The sequence below is a fragment of the Bos javanicus genome, chromosome 13, assembly GCF_032452875.1.
Source record: "Bos javanicus breed banteng chromosome 13, ARS-OSU_banteng_1.0, whole genome shotgun sequence".
Taxonomy (NCBI): domain Eukaryota; kingdom Metazoa; phylum Chordata; class Mammalia; order Artiodactyla; family Bovidae; genus Bos; species Bos javanicus.
The window spans coordinates 73,408,089-73,427,035 of record NC_083880.1 but is presented as its reverse complement, the minus strand read 5'-3'; the positions used below and the strand labels follow the sequence as shown (position 1 = coordinate 73,427,035).

Here is an 18,947-nt window from a genome sequence, read left to right as displayed (position 1 = left end):
TCCCTAGAGAAATTATTCAGCAATGACATGGAAGGATAGATGTGTCTTGCCTCCTCACTCACATCTTGAAATAGAAAGCTGGGAGAGGATATTGCTTCACCCAAAGGAATTACGTGTTACTGGAGGTCACCTCAGGCATGAACAGGTGAAATGCTTCGAGAGCAGGGATTTCCTGGCATCTGTCTTTCTGTCTTCTTGAAGGATACAGATTCATGGGAAACATTAGAGGAAGGGAAGGAGGGAGTCAGAGGTTTAGCCAAGAGGGTTGGTTGGTCACACTGGCAGGGTTGAACATAGCCAGGTCAGAAGTGGAGGTCAGTGGGAAGTTTAGGGGTTTATTTCCCTGATCTGAGGCCAGAGGCCAGAGGCCAAATGTCTAGGTTTCCATTTCCTGGTGAAATGGAGGCTGCAGTTCTTGGGTTGATTTTTGGATTTCTACAGTGAACCCTAGGAATAGGCCTCTTGTTCCTGCCCCGGCTCTCCTTCACACCCCAAGAACATCTGTCATGGGTCCTGTTCCACTCTCCACTGGGGACAGGAAGTCCCAATCCCACACCCATCTCCCTGGAGCTCTCAGGGGACCAGAGGTCACAGGAGCCAGAAACAAATGGAGTTGAAAGCAGTCTTTTATTGGAAAGTCCATGAGGGAGGCAGTCCATGCTCAAGCTTGGGCCTCCCGGATGAGAGGAAGAAGGGGCAGTGTGGGAGAGGGTCGTGCTACAGGCACCGGGGCCTGCATCCCTGGGGACTTCACAGGTGCACAAGCACAGACTCTACCTGGTAGAAGAAAAGAGAATCGGAAACGTGAGTCAGCAGGTGAGAGACTCAGAGGCAGTGGGAGGCAGGACCAAGTCCACATGCCATCCTTCTCAGGACCCCAGTTGTAGCCCCTGAGACCCCTCAGTCTCTCCATCACCTCCCATGTCCTCTCCCCACTAGCTTAGGATTGCCCTCTGCCAGTCGGCCTCTCTGCCCCTTCACGGGCCTCCTTTCCCTCCACCCATTTCTCACCTCACCGGGGATTCATACAGGTCTTCCCACAAAAGCCGTCACAGCACTTCTTGGCCCCTGGGCACTGAGCATCTCCCCAACACTGGTTAGGGGGATTCCACATGTTGCAGTGGATCGGAACCCTGGGGCAGAAGCCATGCTTGGATCGAAGTCTGGCTCGGTCTTGTGCTACGACTGGATCTTGTCCTTTGACTGGGTCTTGACCTTTCACTGGATCTTGTCCTTTGTCAGGAGATTGACCATTGACTGGACCCTTTCCACTGACTACAACATTTCCTTGACCTTTCGGACTACCTGTTGAAAGGAATATCCCCACATTTAGACCAATGTGTCTGCTTCAACTATCTAGTCTTTCCTCCAGGTCCAGCCACTGCTCACTGTGGTGTCCCTTAAGCTGAGGGACACTGAGATAGAAAAGGCTCACCAGGGCTAGCTAGGGTCTGAACTTTCAGATGGCTGTTCCTGGGCTTTGGGGGAAAGCTCCATAGGACCAGGTTTCCTTTGGGTGTCCATTTCTTCCCCTCACCCTCCATTCTGGGTCCTGGGGCCCTCATGAGGATATGCCAGGGAGGAGTGACTTTCAGGAGATGAGGACACATTGTCATCTTTGAGGAAACTTGGTGGAAGGACAAGGAGCTTTGAGATACATGCCAGGAGACCTGAGCTCCATCCTGCTCTGTAGATTGTCCTGACAATTCCTCACCTCACTCTAGGTCTCAGTGTCCTGATTTGGAAAACAGAGGTCTTCAGACTCCATGATTTCTGAGGCCCTGTTAGTTCTTAACCTCCTCTTACAGGACTGATGTGCTTTGATGGGACAGGCAGGCAGGGAAGAGACCCCCCCACACCCAGGGCCCAGATTCCTGGTGCTCCTTACTTCATTGCATGTTCTGTCCAAGTATCAATGCTTGAGACCAAGGTCATGTTACAACACTCCTTCCACAATCAGCCCTGATTTCTCAGTCCTGGGGCAGAATGCACATGGAGTCTAGTGGGCAATTTCCTACTTCTCTGGATACACTCAAAACCTTCTGTCCAGGCTGAAGAGTGGGCTCCAGCTCTGCATGCTGCCCCCTGTCAAGACCCAGGCTGCCCCCAACATCTTCTCCTCAACCCAAGCCAGCTCCACCCAGGCCACTCATCCACTCACCTGTTACGACAGCTGCCTGTGCCACCAGAGTCCCAAGGACGAGAAGGACCACCACCTGGACCAAGAAGCTTGTAGTCTTCATGTTGTCAGGAGGCATATAGCTGAGAGCTGAAGCTAAGCCTAGTTTTATGCAGCTCCAGGTTGGCCTGGTGCCAAGGGTGGGTCTGTGGTATCAAAGGGATAAGACTTACTTTTTCTTAGTTCTGCCAGGAAATATCCACCCCTATCATGAGAGGGACCTTGGGCCCTCCCCAAGGGATTATCCACAAGGAGAAATGGCGGTTGTTACATCATTTCTAATAGCTGCAAGAGTTATCTCACATTCTCACAAAGAAGTAAGGCTGGCTGGGCTGTAGGGATGATCATAACCAAATTCTTTATACTTAAAGAGTATGAAGCCCAAAGGAGAGAGAGGAATCACCCACATTCATTCAACAAGTCAGTGGTAGGGCCCGGGTACTGTTTTCATAGTCACATAGTTCTGTGACGCTCTTGAAATCTCAGTAAGAAGAGAGGGAACACCTGTAAAATAAAAGGAAGAAAGTAGAAATCATCTATAAGGTGGATATCTACAGTGCATACATCCAACAAGACTTTCACCTTTTTAGAACAGGCCCCCTGTTTCTTGCGAAGAACTCCTGGTTCTTTGTACCATCAACTTAGGAATCTAATGGGAATTTTTGATCATGAAAGCCTGACACCCAGTCACAGATCAGAGTGTGTGTGTGTGTGTGTGTGTGTGTGTGTGTATGCGTGTGTGTGGTCTATTGATATCCTTCATTTAAATGGACACTAAGGGGAAGTCCCTCCTTTTGGTAAAGATAGGAGAGATGAGCCTGAAAACTTCTGAAGCTATGGTATCAGTCTGGGAGAAGGGAATATATTGAGAAAAATAAATCTAATTCAATTAGAAAAGCAGAAAAATGATGGTAAGAGAGGCTTCAGACGGGACCAGTCAGCCCTTCATTCCCTTTTATCTTGAGAGCAGTTCTTCCCACACCTTTCCCATAGTTCGGTTATGACCCAATAAACTACCTAAGCTAGTCTGAGTTGGTTTTTGTCACTGTTGTCCAAGTTCAGAGTAAAAAAAATGAATACCCAGATATTAGGTATTGTCCGGGAGAGAAACTGAAGTGTGGAAATAACAGTTGAATTCTGAGTGAGACAGATCGGATCAGATCAGTTGCTCAATCGTGTCCGACTCTTTGCGACCCCATGAATCGCAGCACGCCAGGCCTCCCTGTCCATCACCAACTCCCGGAGTTCACTCAGACTCATGTCCATCGAGTAAGTGATGCCATCCAGCCATCTCATCCACTGTCGTCCCCTTCTCCTCCTGCCCCCGATTCCTCCCAGCATCAGGGTCTTTTCCAATGAATCAACTCTTCGAATGAGGTGGCCAAAATACTGGAGTTTCAGCTTTAGTATCATTCCTTCCAAAGAAATCCCAGGGCTGATCTCCTTCAGAATGGACTGGTTGGATCTCCTTGCAGTGCAAGGGACTCTCAAGAGTCTTCTCCAACACACAGGTCAAAAGCATCAATTCTTTGTGCTCTGCCTTCTTCACAGTCCAACTCTCACATGCATACATGACCACAGGAAAAACCATAGCCTTGAGACAGGGAGGAAAGCAAACTAAGTATTTTATAGTCAAACAGTTTAAATCTCCATCCTTTGTTTCTTGGGACTCAGACCTCATCGTGTCCACCAGTGCTGCTGAAACATTAAGGAGCTATAACAAATACAAGATGTTGGAGTTGGCAGGCTACTTAAAAAAAGAAAAAGCTCCTCACAAAATAAATTATGCAGACAAAAACGTGTGTAGAACTGATACTCCTTAAAGAATTAAAACATTAAAATGGCAGCCTGCACTCACGTACCAAGAACAAAAAGAGAGTGTTTCTTGTATATATGCCGTATCAACATTTATTCCTCGCCAGTTTCTTACCTGTCCATCTTCCACACAGGTAACCACTTTCTTGGATTTTCTAATTTTCTGTTAACTCAAGCATCTGGCTCATTTCTCGCTGGGTTGTCTACCTTTTCCTCATTGTTTTGTAGAGAGAAGAAACTGTCACACGTTACTAGTAAGACTGTATATTCATGCAACCTGTTTGAAAATATATTTGGCATAGCTAGTAAAATTAAACATGAGCAAAATCTTTTCGATTTTTACCAATCTTATGAGTGAGAAGTGATGCACTGCTGAAGGTTTTAGTTAGCATCTTTCTCAGTTCAGTTTAGTTCAGTCACTCAGTCATGTCCTACTCTTGGCAACCCCATGGCCTGCAGCACGCCAGGCTTCCCTGTCCTTCACCAACTCCCGGAGCTTGCTCAAACTCATGTCCATTGAGTCAGTGATGCCATCCAACCATCTCATCCTCCATTATCCCCTTCTCCTCCTGCCTTCAATCTTTCCCAGAATTAGGGTCTTTTCCAATGAGTCAGTTCTTTGCATCAGGTGGCCAAAGTATTGGAGATTCAGCTTCAGCATCAATCTTTACAATGAATATTCAGGACTGATTTCCTTTCAGATTGACTAGTTTGATCTCCTTGCAGTCTAAGGAGTCTTCTCCAAGAGTCTTCTCCAGCACCACAGTTCAAAAGCATCAATTCTTCAGGGCTCAGCTTTCTTTATAGTCCAGCTCGCATATCCATACATGACTACTGGAAAAACCATAGCTTTGACTAGACAGACTTTTGTCAGCAAAGGAATGTCTCTGCTTTTTAGTACGCTGTCTAGGTTGGTCATAGCTTTTCTTCCCAGAAGCAAGTGTCTTTTAATTTCATGGCTGCAGTCACCATCTGAAGTGATTTTAGAGCTCAAGAAAATAAAGGAGTACATCAAGGCTGTATATTGTCACCCTGATTATTTAACTTATATGCAGAGCACATCATGTGAAATGCTGGGCTGGATGAAGCACAAGCTGGAATCAAGATTGCCAGGAGAAATATCAACAACCTCACATACGTAGATGATACCTCCCTTATGGCAGAAAGTAAAGAGGAACTAAAGAGCCTTTTGATGAAAGTGAAAGAGGAGAGTGAAAAAGCTGGCTTAAAACTCAAGAGTCAAGAAACTAAGATTATGGCATCCGGTACCATCACTTCATGGCAAGTAGACGGGGCAACAATGGAAACAGTGAGAGACTTTAGCATTTCTCCATCATGAATTATTTCAAGCATTTTTCATATCTTAAAAGCTACTTATATTTCTTTATCTGAAAACATTATTTCTTTTGCTCATTTTCCTATATATTCCTTAGCTTTTTTCTTGTCAATTTCTAGCACTCCTTACATATTATAGAGAAAAGTCTTTATCTGTGATATGGTTTGTAAGCAAAAATTTTAACTCATTCTTAGACCTGCTCAAAATAGCTCAGGGTGGCACTCTTTTCTCCTCTTCTCTAGATAATGCCTGCTGTTGTTCGATTCTTTCTGCTCTGGACTTATGCATTTCTGCTTCATGATATCCTTAAATTGGTGAAATTGTTTCATTAATGTTTTCAATTCACGTGACAAAAAAAAGTCCTAAATACTACAAAAGGATCATAGAAAAAGTAACTTTCTAAACTGTAACTGACCCAAGAAAAAGTAGAAAACCATTGCAAAGATGGAAACAATGGTCAACAATATTTGACCAAAGAAAAGCTCCAGGATCAGACCTCTTCGTAAGCATATTCTATAAGGCAAACAAGGAACAAATAATTCTAATATGACATAAATAGAAAATAAGAAACAATTCCCAGCATGTCATATGAAGTAAACATAATCTTGATACCAGAGCTTAATAAGGACTCATGTCAATTATGTGTCAATAAAGCTGTTTAAAAATAAAATTATCAACAAGGATTCTATGAAAAAGGAAGATTTTAAGTAAATCTTATTCACAGAACATAGATTCATGAACACAAAAATCAACTATGTTCATAAAATTTCAAACAGATCTACAGATAATTGTTAGAATCAATGAGAATTTATCACAATAGATGCATACAAAGGAAATATACAAAACTCAATGGTACTACATAAATCAACAACACAAATCAGCAAATGAAACTTCAATAATTTTTCAGTTCAGTTCAGTTCAGTCGCTCAGTCGTGTCCAACTCTTTGCAACCCCATGAATTGCAGCACGCCAGGCCTCCCTGTCCATCACCAACTCCTGGAGTTCACCCAAACTCATGTGCATCGAGTCGGTGATGCCATCCAGCCATCTCATCCTCTGTCATCCCCTTCTCCTCCTGCCCCCAATGCCTCCCAGCATCAGGGTCTTTTCCAATGAGTCAACTCTTCGCATGAGATGGCCAAAGTATTGGAGTTTCAGCCTCAGCATCAGTCTTTCCAATGAATACCCAGGACTGGTCTCCTTTAGGATGGACTGGTTGGATCTCCTTGCAGTCCAAGGGACTCTCAAGAGTCTTCTCCAATACCACAGTTCAAAATCACCAATTCTTTGGTGCTCAGCTTTCTTCACAGTCCATCTCTCATATCCATACATGACCACTGGAAAAACCATAGCCTTGACTAGACAGAACTTTGTTGGCAAAGTAATATCTCTGCTTTTTAATATGCTATCAATAATTTGTATAATCATATAAAACATGAAGAGCTTATAAATACACATAATAGGTTTTGTGCAGAAACGCTACAAAGAAAATTATAAAACTTTAGTGACAGACATTTTTAATACCCCCAAATCAGAAACGTATATGATGTTCATGGATTGGAAGACTCAATATGATAAGTATGCCAATTCTCTTCAAATTGATTTTCAGTCTCAATGCAATCAAACCCCCAGAAAAGTTTTTGCGAAAGTAAACCAAGAGAAACTTGGCAATGCAATTCTGAAATGCATACAAAAAATGCAAAAGGCAAGATAGCAAAAATACTCTTGAAGAAGAATAATTTAATAAGACTTGATGTAGGAGATATCAAGTGTTATTTTAAAGCTGTAATAATTATGATAATGTGGTATTACAACAACCATAGATAGATACGCAAATGAAAAAAAACAGAGAGTCACCAGAGAGATGACTTGCACATAATGAGAGTATGTTTCTAACTTGGTTATAGTAAACAAATATCACTACTGTCATATTAAGAAGGTTGCACAGCATAATATTAATATACATTCCCTAAGTGGTTGAAGATCCAACCAGCCCGTTCTAAAGGAGATCAGCCCTGGGTGTTCTTTGGAAGGAATGATGCTAAAGCTGAAACTCCAGTACTTTGGCCACCTCATGTCAAGAGTTGACTCACTGGAAAAGACTCTGATGCTGGGAAGGATTGGGGGCAGGAGGAAAAGGGGACGACAGAGGATGAGATGGCTGATGGCATCACCGACTTGATGGACATGAGTTTGAGTGAACTCCGGGAGATGGTGATGGACAGGGAGGCCTGGCGTGCTAGGATTCATGGGGGTCACAAAGAGTCGGATACGACTGAGCAACTGAACTGAACTGAACTGAAGTGGTTGAAGGAGGATACAGGTTAAGAAGACAGGATAGAAGGAAGGAGAAGAAAAATAAATAAATGTTGCTTTACCAAAAAACTCATCATGTCTGATGGGATCCTGTTACATTTATAAATATATTACCAAGAAATGAATATCACTAGATCTCTGTTTACTGACTTCCAGTGATGTCCATGCAATCTTACCAACAGAAAAAAAAGTTGGAGAGTACTATATGGGTTTCGATAATATTCCAGTTGAACATAGAACTCCTGTATATGAAAATACTTATGTGTGAAAAAGGAAAAGTGTTTGAAGGAATAGCCACTGCTGTGAATACTGGTTACATGATGATGATGGGACGGGAAAGAGGACAAGCAGGGTAGCTCTGCCTTTATCCATATCAGTTTCTAATTTTTTTCTTGTTACAACGGTTGATGAAAGTTCAGTTAACAATTAAGAAGAAAGGGAATTTTATTTGAACCAGACTAGGATTATAACCCGGAAGAGAGACTCTCAGAAAGCTCTGAGAAACTGTTCCGCCAGGTGCAAGTTGAAGGCACAGGCATACACATTTTTGAAACAAAGGATCACATACCAAAGTGACATACTGATATTTTATACAAAGTTCACCAAGGACCATAGTGCCGGTAAGCCCATATAAAGAGGGTGGGAAGTCTATGATCTCCCGCAGAGTTGGGAAAGAATACTGTCCTTTGAAGAAATTATATTGCTAATGTCAGAAGAAAGGGGAAAATGTTATCTTTATGGTCAAGCAGATGTTCCTATCTTCGAGGAAGTTTGGTTAATATGTAATGCAAGTGCACACTACACGTTAGGGAGGAAGGGAAGAGGCCCAAATGGATGCAAGAGAGAATTTTATGTCCAATTTTTTCTTATCCTGCCTGGAAATAAGAATTTTATTTCATCACAGCAAAATCACTACTCTTATGATCTGAACATATTGAATAAAGAAAATCAAAATTCATAATTTGTTGTTGTTTAGTCGCTAAGTTGTGTCCAACTCTTTTGCAACCTCATGGACTGTAGCCCCCCAGGCTCCTCTGTCCATGGGATTTCTCAGGCAAGAATACTGAGGAGGGTTGCCATTTCCTTCTCCAGGGGATCTTCCTGACCCAGGGATCAAACTCACATCTCCTGCATTGGCAGGCAGATTCTTCACCACTGAGCCACCCAAATTCATTACAGGTTAGAATAAAGCATTCAAGTAATCACGTGAGTGGAGAAAATAGGGTAATTGAGAGTTGCATCTAAAGAAATGATTATATACACATATAATCATTATAAGTGTTACAAAGGGATGTATAAAATATGTCATAATGTAAAAGTAAAACAGTGCATGAATCAGAGGCAGTCAAAAGAAATCACCTAGGTAGTTCAAGCAGAAAAAGAATTTCAGCTATTGTATGAGCACATCTCATTGTAAGAACCCAAATCACCCGTGAAATCCTGGATATGAAGGAGTCTGGGGAAAGATAGGCATTTGATTTACAACCCCTGCAGGAAGGCAGTCTGGGAGCAGCTGAAATGCATGTAGATGGAGACTCTGCACAGGACCTGCCATACCCCAGCTCCCTCCCATACTGACACTTCCAATTAGAAAATATTCACGTCTCAGAAAGCAAAGTGCCCACCTAGAGTGGGAGCTGAAGTGAGTGGGTCTGAGAATAAGCAAGGCAGGACACAAGTGCTGGGAGATATGAATAAAATAAATAGAGAAGAATACAGGGTATTTATGAAAGCGGTTGTTACCTTGCAATGCTGGAGTAATATCTCATAGTGGCCAGGTCTGATGGTGGGAGCCCTCCTCTTTCAACAAGTGCCTAGGAAAGAGAAGTCCACCTATGTATTAGGAAAACTGCAACAGAGGAGGGAGCCCTTGAGCTAAATTAAGAAACCTATTACTTCCAACCCTTCCCACTCAAATAAGATACTCCTTTCAAAAGATAGTTCCTGACTCTGATTTTAAAATCAGAAAGAAATTTGGAAATCATATAAGCTGTATAAAGAGACTCCTTTTTAAAAAAACAGAAATGAGAAGCAAACCTTAAAAGCATTTGAAAGAGGAGTTTTAAAATCCCCAGTAAAATATCACCACAAAGCTGAGAAAAAATTATAATCTAAAATAGATTTTTAAACTAGTGAAGCAAATTAAAGGTATGAGGAGAAGTGAAAGTCGCTCAGCCATGTCCGACTCCACTACCCCATGGATTTGTAACTGAACTGAGGCTTCTCTGTCCATGGAATTCTCCAGGCAAAAATACTGAAGTAAGTAGCCTTTTCCTTCTCCAGGGGATCTTCCCAACCGAGGGACTGAACCAGGGTCTCCCACACTAAAGGCAGATTCTTTACTGTCTGAGCCACCAGAGAAGCCCAGAGATATGAGGAACCATCATAAGACAGAAATATAGAAACTCAAAGAAGAGACAGCAAGGTAACAGGAAGATGTGAAATAGAATCTGATGCAGAGAAGAGAAATTGAAGAAAAGGAGAAAAATATTTCATAAATAAGGACTAAGTAAAAGGAAGAAAAAGGGAACCATAAGAAAAGCATATGACATAAAATAAAAATAAAGAAGTAGCTTAAAAACACAGTTTTAAATATTAAAAAGTCAATGAAGATCCATCAGACATGAAAATCAAGTCCTACCAGGAAGAAAACCAAGTCAACAAAACAGAAGAATTATTTAAAACAATAATTGAGGAAAATATTTCTGAAATAAAAGATTTCAGTCTACATATCAAAAGCTCACGTTATAGTAAACACAAGATGAATGCAAGTAAATATTGTGGTCTTTCAAGATAAAAATAGAAGCCTTCAGGAGGCCAACACCCCTCCTCCAACTAAAAAAGAAACAAAACCTTAAAAAACCAGGTTGTAAGACAGCAATACTCAATGCCAGAAAATAGTGAAGCAAAACTTAGATACTCTATGGAAGAAAATACGCACTGAGGATTTTTGTACAACTTATTTGTCCTTGACCTAAATATATTTGTAAATGTGCAAGAACTCAAGAAATATTGTTTCTGATAACTTTCCTGGGGAGTTTCCAAGAGACAAGATTTATTCAATCAAGAAACATTTGCAGGAATTAGCAACATGATTATTATTGAGTACTGAACATTTTCATTGTGGAATTAAGTCTGATGAAGGAGTAATAAATAGTATGTAAATGTGACCTACTGTGATAAAGTACAAATACCAAAATTTCCATCAGATAGGAGGATGAGGGAGAGAGGTAGCTCAAAGAGTAAGTCCACTGACTGCTTTATATATAAAAGCTTCAAGTCAAAGGATATTTAAAACACATAAGCTTCAGCAAAATTAAAAACTTGTGCATCAAAGGATCCTAGCAGGATAGTGAGAAGATCCTGCTGAGAAGAAGAAACAAACCAGGTCTCTGATAAGGGTCTATGACCCAGACTATACAAAGATCTCACAACTCCACATTAAAAAGATGAACAACCCAATTTAAAAATGGGCAAAGAACTTAGACATTTCTCTGAAGATACACAAGTGGCCAGTGAGCACCAGGAAAAGATGCTCAACATCACTAGTCATTGCTGCTGCTAAGTCACTTCAGTCGTATCCAACTCTTTGCAACTCCACGGACTGTAGCCTGCCAGGCTCCTCCATCCATGGAATTTTCCAGGCAAGAATACTGGAGTGGGTTGCCATTTCCTTCTCCAGTCATTAGTCATTAGGCAGATGCAAATCAAAATCACAAGATACCACTTCATACCCAATAGTGTGACTTTAAGAAAAAAAAAAATTAATGGAAAATGACAAGCATCGACCAGGAGGTGAAGAAATTGGAACCCTTGTACATTGCTGGGGAGAAGGTAAAATGGTGTGAACTCTGTGGAAAACAGCCTGACAGTTCCTCCGAAAGGTCAGCATAGAATTACCAGATGACTCAGCAATTCCACTCCCAGATGTATATGTAAAAGAACTGAAAACAGGAAGTTCTGGTCCATGACTGAGACACAGGAGGCTCCTCAACTCACCTCCACCCCTGGTCACACAAAGTTGACAGCTACAACACAAAGCCATTGAAGGAAATCCAGTAATGAGTTGAGCCAGTGCTACATATTGGGCAAGCAAGAAAATACTCACATTGGAGAGGGTCTTGGCGCACCCTCAAGCCACGAAGACCAAAGAAGGTGGCTTGGACAATTACAAGGGTTCGAGACACAACCAAGAGCTTGGGAGGGTGGGACGACGAGGTTCCTCTCCTATAAGAGGTCACGTGGTCAAAACTGGAAGACGTTGCTATTTTATCTAATGCCCAGCAGCCAGTACAGACTGTGGAGGAAAATGAAGTCTCCACACTGGGTCTTGCACATTTTCCCCACACCTGCAGGTAGCTCCCTACTGGGCACACCCACTTTCCCTGCAGGCTCCAACCCAGACCAGCAACCCTCAGCTCTGCTAGCCCTGCCATTTCACCTCATTATGTCCCAGGAATATCAGAACGTGTTCTGCAACAGTTTACTGGGAGGTCCCTGCTCTTTAAGCATCTCTCCTGTTGGAGTCTGAGATTCAGCTCCACTGGCAGGCACTCCATCTGCCTGGTTGGCATAGTAACCTCCTTCCTGTGGTCTCTTTTGAGAAATAAAAGATAAGGCAAAACACGCTGAGTCTCTGATATGTTAGAATAATTTAGTGGCATGAGCAGTGTCCTCTCAGTTCAGTTCAGTTCGATCGCTCAGTCACGTACGACTCTGTGAGCCCATGGACTGCAGCACGCCAGGCCTCCCTGTCTATCACCAACTACCGGAGTTTACCCAGACTCATGTCGATTGAGTCAGTGAAGCCATCCAACCATCTCATCCTCTGTTGTCCCCTTCTCCTCCCGCCTTCAATCTTTTCCAGCATCAGGGTCTTTTCACATGAGTCAGTTCTTTGCATCAAGTGGCCAAAGTATTGGAGTTTCAGCTTCAACAGCAGTCCTTCCAATGAACACTCAGGACTCATCTCCTTTAGGATGGACTGATTGGATCTCCTTGCAGTCCAAGGGACTCTCAAGAGTCTTCTCCAACACCACAGTTCAAAAGCATCAATTCTTTGGCGCTCAACTTTCTTTACAGTCCACCTCTCACATCCATACATGACTACTGGAAAAACCATAGCCCTGACTATATGGACCTCTGTTGACAAAGTAATGTCTCTGCTTTTTAATATGCTATCTAAGTTGGTCATAACTTCTTCCAAAGACTAAGCGTCTTTTAATTTCATGGCTGCAGTCACCATCTGCAGTGATTTTGGAGCCCATAAAAATAAAGTCTGCCACTATTTCCACTGTTTCCCCATCTATTTGCCATGAAGTGATGGGACCGGATGCCATGATCTTCGTTTTCTGAATGTTGAGCTTTAAGCCAACTTTTTCACTCTCCTCTTTCACTTTCAAGAGCCTCTTTAGTTCTTCTTTGCTTTCTGCCATAAGGGTGGTGTCATCTGCATATCTGAGGTTATTGATATTTCTCCCGGCAATCTTGATTCCAGCTTGTGCTTCATCCAGCCCAGTGTTTCTCTAGACAATAATAATTTGGGGGTAGGGAAGACTTAAGGGGTGGCAGGAACCTACAGTGGAAGGGGGATTTTCCTAGACAGACCCCAGTGACCTCACGGCTCTGCTGTCCATGCACTGGTCTCACAGTCCTGTTCCAAGGAGGTGCCAAGGAAGTTCAAGTTCCTGGAAGGAGATACTCTGAGTGACTTCAAGAACAGTGGCCTGGAAGTCAGTCTCAGCTTTGCCGTGAACTTGCTGTGTGACCTCAGGAAAATAGCTCTCCTTCTCTGAGCTTCAGTTTGGGATTTAGATTTTTATTGAACTTTCTTGTGAACAACAGCCAAGTAGTCTGTGTAGTTTGTAATTATGAATAAAAATCAGCCTCATAAAATTTTCCTTCTAAACAAAGCTGCCAAGGGGATGCCAGAATTTCCAAAGTCACATCAGATCATGAACTACAGGGCCCTTCTTTTCCTGAGAGCTTAGAAGATAGCATGAGGTTAAACCCCCAGGAGCACTTCCTGATTGTGAGGGTTGTCCTGGACTGGAACATTCTCTTCGTTTCTCAGGGTCAGAGGAGGTATCGCCTCGCTTCCGAGAACAGGATGGGGATCATGGAGAAGCGATGTTCTCACGAAGAAGACATCCCAGCCTAGTTAAGAATTAACTGTGTCTTTGAGCCAGCCCCCTCCCATCTACAGCCGACTGTTCCCTCATCTTTCAAATGGGAGGGCGGGGAGGATGGCCTTGATCTCCTCCTGTCCTGGAGAGTTACTCAGGTTCAGTACATTTCCGCTTGGGGCCCCTTAGGACTCTGAGCTCCACTTATCCCTCTTCCACCAAACACAGGAGCCAGATGATGTGAAATCTAGGCGGGGGTGCTTGGCTGAGATGACCTTTTGCTCAGGATCCCTTAGGGCCAGGGAAGGGGTCCCAGAGGCCACCTTCAACCTCTGTGACCAGCCACCGCAGCCAAACCTAAAGCCTCGCTCCATCATCCACCCCTGATAGCTCAGCCAGCTCCAAGCAGAGGGCAGTTCTACCAGATGCCACTGAAGGTGATCTTACTAAAGGCAGGATGGTCTCTCTCTCTCTCATCCATCGGAGCCCAAGAGGAGAGACCAGGGCTGGCCCCACTCACTGGGGCAGCCTGGGCCAGCTGTCTCCAGCAGAGAGAGCTAATCCTAACTTGAATGCTTCCCTTCGCAGGTCTCAGAGCTCTGCAAACCCTTCCTGGACATTCAAAGCTGACTTCTATCCTCCACCTAAGCCACGGCTGGGGCTTCAAGATGTTAGAGACCTAAGGAAGGGACCATCTGACTCAACAACTCTCACCCTTTATACAAATGAGAAAACCTGGAGTCCAAACACGGACAAGGCTTGTCCAAATCACAACCCAAGTAGGCGATACAGGCAGGACCGGATCCCAGCCCCTGACACGCAGGGCAAGTCCTCACCCATCGTCAATTCTTACACAAGCAGCCTTGCACGGTGGCTCTTGGGCAGGGGGTGGGGCCAGGATGAGACAGACACATACCACTCTGTTTATCCCCTCTCCTTCCTCCCTTAACTCAGTTGCTCTAGCCTCCCAAGGTTAGTAGGTGTTAATCTGGGGGCCTCTGGGTTCTACCTTATCAGGTGTCAGCAACAGAAACATGAGAGCCCAGAGCCTCCTCCTCCTGGTGGCCCTCCTGGGTTTGGGGAGCCAGTTACCTGCTGCCTTGGGCAGGAGGAAGGGAGGTGAGTATGGGTAGGTTCCTCGGCTCCAAGGACAGAGGTGGTTTCTACCTTTAAGGCGAGAATAAGGGTTTGGGGGAAGGTAGGCAATGAAGTGTAAGTGTGTGTGTGTGTGTGTGTGTGTGCACGCGTGTGCCCACTTCTTAGTACTTTCAGCAGCTTGCCTCTTGTCTGTACATCTTCATGCCTGTCAGCCTGTTTGCGTGTGCAGCTGTAAATGTTTTCTTGCCAGTTTCCTGGTGCTTGCCTGTCTACACGTCTGAGTGTAGGATTGTGTTCACATGCATGCGTCTACCTCTAGTTAAACGTGTAGCTTTGTGCCTGCTTGTCAGTGTGATCTGCGTCTGCCCATGTATCCCTAGGGACGACTGCACACGTGTGTGTCTGAGCCTGCATGTGTGTCCGTGTGAGAACACGTGTCTTCCTGTGCCTCTGGGGAGGGTTGGAGTGGACGGTCGGTCCCTGCTCTTTGGTGTCTCCATGGGGGCATCTGGACCTGTGGGTCTGCATGGCAGGGAGATGGTCTTTTCTGTCATCCTCTGTGGAAACGAGGTCTGGACTGGCCCCCTGCCCATCTTGTTTGTGTCCTTCTCCAGGCTTCTCTGTCTCCCAGCCCAATCTGTGAAAGGGACTCCGGAGTTGTGTACAACTCTGGGATCGGGGAATCTGTCGGAAGGAACCTCTACCTACCCTACCTCTCTTCTCCTCCACCTCCTTTAAAAGGCTGAGTCTGACCTGTCAACAGATGGGAGAGGCTGGGGCTGCAGAGATAGCCAGACAGGTGCCTCCCTACCCAGGTGATGCCTCCACTTCCATCCCTTCTGGGCCTGTAACACTCTGACCACACCGGTGTGTGTATATGACTGTGTCTCTGTGTATACGTCTGTGAGTGGGGAGCCTGGATTTGGAGAGAAGGTTAGGGAAGGCAGATGAAAACTTGAGAGTAATACATGGGGCAAAAAACAGGGCCTACAAACAGAAGCAGCTTGGAGTTGATCAGGAGCCGCCAGGTGGAGACAGGGTAGACGAAGAAACCAGAGTCATGGGCTGGGGCCAGGCCAGGCGCGGTCTAGTTGCCCCGGTGGAGATTATGAACTTCGTTGTTTTTTTTTTTTCCCCGCCTTATATGTCATCTGAGTCTCAAACCAACCGTGGGAGGATGGAGTCTAGCTTCCCATTTCACAGACAGAAAACTGAGGCTTGGAGTACCAAACAAACTAAAAAACAACAACAACAAAAGCCTTGCCAACCATTTACAAGAGCATGGATGGACCTTGAGGCCATTATGCTAAGGGAAATAAATCAGAGAAAGATAAATACCGTATGGGATTATCTAAAAAACAAAAAACCAAGCTCATAGATACAGAAAACACTTGGTGGTTGTTGCCAAAGGCAGGGTGTAGGGGTGGGAGTGAAATGGGTGAAGGGTTCAAAACGTACACACTTCCGGATATAAAATAAGTCACGAAGATACAGTGTACAGCATGACGACTACAGTTAATAATGCTACCATCCACATTTGGATGTAGCTAAAAGAACTGATCTTAAACATTCTTATCACAAGAAAAACAATTTAACTATGTATGGTGACCAACGTTAATGAGACACTGTGGCGATCGTTTTGCAGGACATACAAAAATAAATCATCACATTGCACACCTGAAACTAACATAATGTTACATTTCACTTTAGATGTCAATAAAAAATTAAAAAAAAAAAAGCAAGTCCATTCCAAAAAAAAAAAAAAAGTTGCAAACAATGGGCAAAGAAGTACGGAATGGAGAATTTAGATCGCGCGATCCCCAGGACAGCGCTTATACTGAATTCTGAACTGCCTCCAGTAGCAAAATTTGGGGAGTTCTCTTACAGAGAAGTCTGGGGGCTGCCCACCGGATGACGGGCCCTGCCTCCTCTCCGTGCCTGATCAGTGTCTGCACGACAGCCAGTGTCCCTCGGGGATGAAGTGCTGTCGCCAAGGGTGCTTCCTCCAGTGTGTCCGGAAGGTTTCAGGTAAGGGTCCCTCTCCACCTTGCTGAGTGCCAGCCAGACCCCAGACCCCAGGGCCGGGGCACAGGCAGGGCTCACCCGGTCCCCGTGTTGCAGTTAAGATGGGCAGATGCCCCGACGACCGTCTGCGCTGCGTTAGCCCCGTGCAGCACCTGTGCTCCAAGGACTCGGACTGCCAGGGCCGCAAGCGGTGCTGCCCGGGTGCCTGCGGCCGGGACTGCAGAAACCCCGTCTGAGGTAGGGCTGTGTGTGCCTCGGGCAAGCTCCTTCCCTCTCTGAGCCCCAGCCCTAAGAGATTCCTCGAGTTCAACCAGCTGAACAGGAACCTTCCCAGAAGCCTGGGCCTCCTGTGGCCAGCACTGGAAAAGTGGATGGGGTGGGAGGGGTCCTCTAGGATGACAGAGGAACTGGGGGTCCCTGTTCTCTTGCTGAACTCCTATCACCTGGACCACAGCCCTAAACACTCGGAGCTTCAGTTTGCCCTTGTGAAGGAGGGCGGGGGATCCTGCCTTCGTGGCTGGGCTGATGGGGCCTCGATGAGGGAATTGGGCCCAGAACCCAGAGCTTTATTATGGAAAGGGGGTTAACCTTTTCCTTCTCTCTCCTCAGGCTAATTCTGGCTTAGGATCCATAACTCTGAACCTCGGGATGGGGTTCTCTGCAGGAAGATATGAAGATGGGTGGGGTCTGGGACACAGCAACCCAGAGAGAAGCCCCTCTGCCAGTGGAAATTCCAACCTTTTAATAAACACTGTTCTAGAAGAATTTTCCAAACATCAATCTGTTCACAGTGTTCGCCATACCTGCAAAATAGCATCATAATATTTTGTGTATTGCCTGTACTCCTATTGACCTAATGTTTTTCTTCCAAGGGACTCACTTTTGTATAAAAATAAATTTACTTGAGAAGAAAAACTGGATATCACTACTTTAAATGGGATAAGCAGGGTCACTTGTCACAAACAGAATGTAAGTGTAAAAGCAGATGCAATGAAAGCAATTAAGTTCCATGTAACTAAATCATGTCTAATTAAACGATATGAAATAATAATACTAGATTCTGGCTAGATACTGCCACCTGCCAGAACTGTGAGCATGAAGCCTGCTCTATGTTTCTGTTGTGATAAAGGAAGATTAACGAGGGTTAAAGAGACGTTAAAGACGCAGATCTCTAATCTGGGATATTCTTGCTGGTGTAATCAGAAGGATTAAAAAGAACTTTCTCAATGCAAGAGTCACTGTTGTACGATGTTGCATCCAGACACACCCTACGATCATTTGGGAAATGTCTGAACAGGTGAGATGTCATTATTTATGGGTGGGTCTGACTCTACCATTGGATAATAACTCACTGGCCTCCAGTTCTTGTGGGCCTGGTCCATAGTCAGAGCTTAATGAGTGGGGGTGTCAAGGGAATGACAGCCATCCCAAGTGGCACTAGTGGTAAAGAACCCGCCTGCCAATGCAGGAGATATAAGAGATTAGGGTTCAATCCCTGGGTCGGGAAGATGTGCTGGAGAAGGAAAATAGCAACCCACTCCAACATTCTTGCCTGGAGAATCCCATGGAGAGGGGAGCCTGGTGGGCTACAGTCCATAGGGTAGCAAAGAGTCAGACACTACTGAAGCAACTTAGCGTGCACACGCGTGCATACACACACACACACACACACACACACACACACACACAGCCATCCCAAGGGACATTCCTGAGAGTGATCCCCAGCAGACAGCAAGCAGGAAAAGGTCCATCCTACAACAAGAGGGAAATGAATTCTGCCAACGCTCTGTGAGCTAGAAGAGAACTTCAAACACCAGATGAGAACCATGACCCTGGCTGACACCTTCAACCTAGTAAGACCCTGGGTAGAGAATCCAGCCGTGTCATGCCCAGATTTCTGATCCACAGAAACTATGAGGTGATTAATTTCGTATTTCTTCAATTTCTAGGGAGATCAGGTTCAATCCCTGGTTGGGGAACTAGATCCCATATGCCACAGCTAAGAGTTTGCATGAAGTGAAGTGAAGTCGGTCAGTTGTGTCCGACTTTTTGC

General features: G+C 44.7%; 1 protein-coding gene and 1 long non-coding RNA gene across 2 annotated transcripts; one reads left to right on the top strand and one right to left on the bottom strand.

Annotated features, from left to right (window-relative positions):
* Positions 1-608: 608 nt before the first annotated feature.
* LOC133259782 (uncharacterized) lies at positions 609-9,404 on the bottom strand. Its single transcript, XR_009740522.1, has 4 exons — positions 9,390-9,404; positions 2,162-2,683; positions 1,012-1,305; positions 609-777 (listed from the first exon to the last, which is right to left on the bottom strand). It is a non-coding gene; the product is annotated as an uncharacterized LOC133259782 (long non-coding RNA).
* A 5,058-nt stretch (positions 9,405-14,462) lies between these two features.
* On the top strand, positions 14,463-17,926 carry WFDC5 (WAP four-disulfide core domain 5). The gene is made up of 4 exons (XM_061437710.1): positions 14,463-14,890; positions 16,757-16,897; positions 16,991-17,131; positions 17,504-17,926. The coding sequence occupies exons 1-3, from the start codon at positions 14,806-14,808 to the stop codon at positions 17,128-17,130; spliced, it is 366 nt and encodes a 121-aa protein (XP_061293694.1). The 5' UTR covers positions 14,463-14,805; the 3' UTR covers position 17,131; positions 17,504-17,926.
* Positions 17,927-18,947: the final 1,021 nt, after the last annotated feature.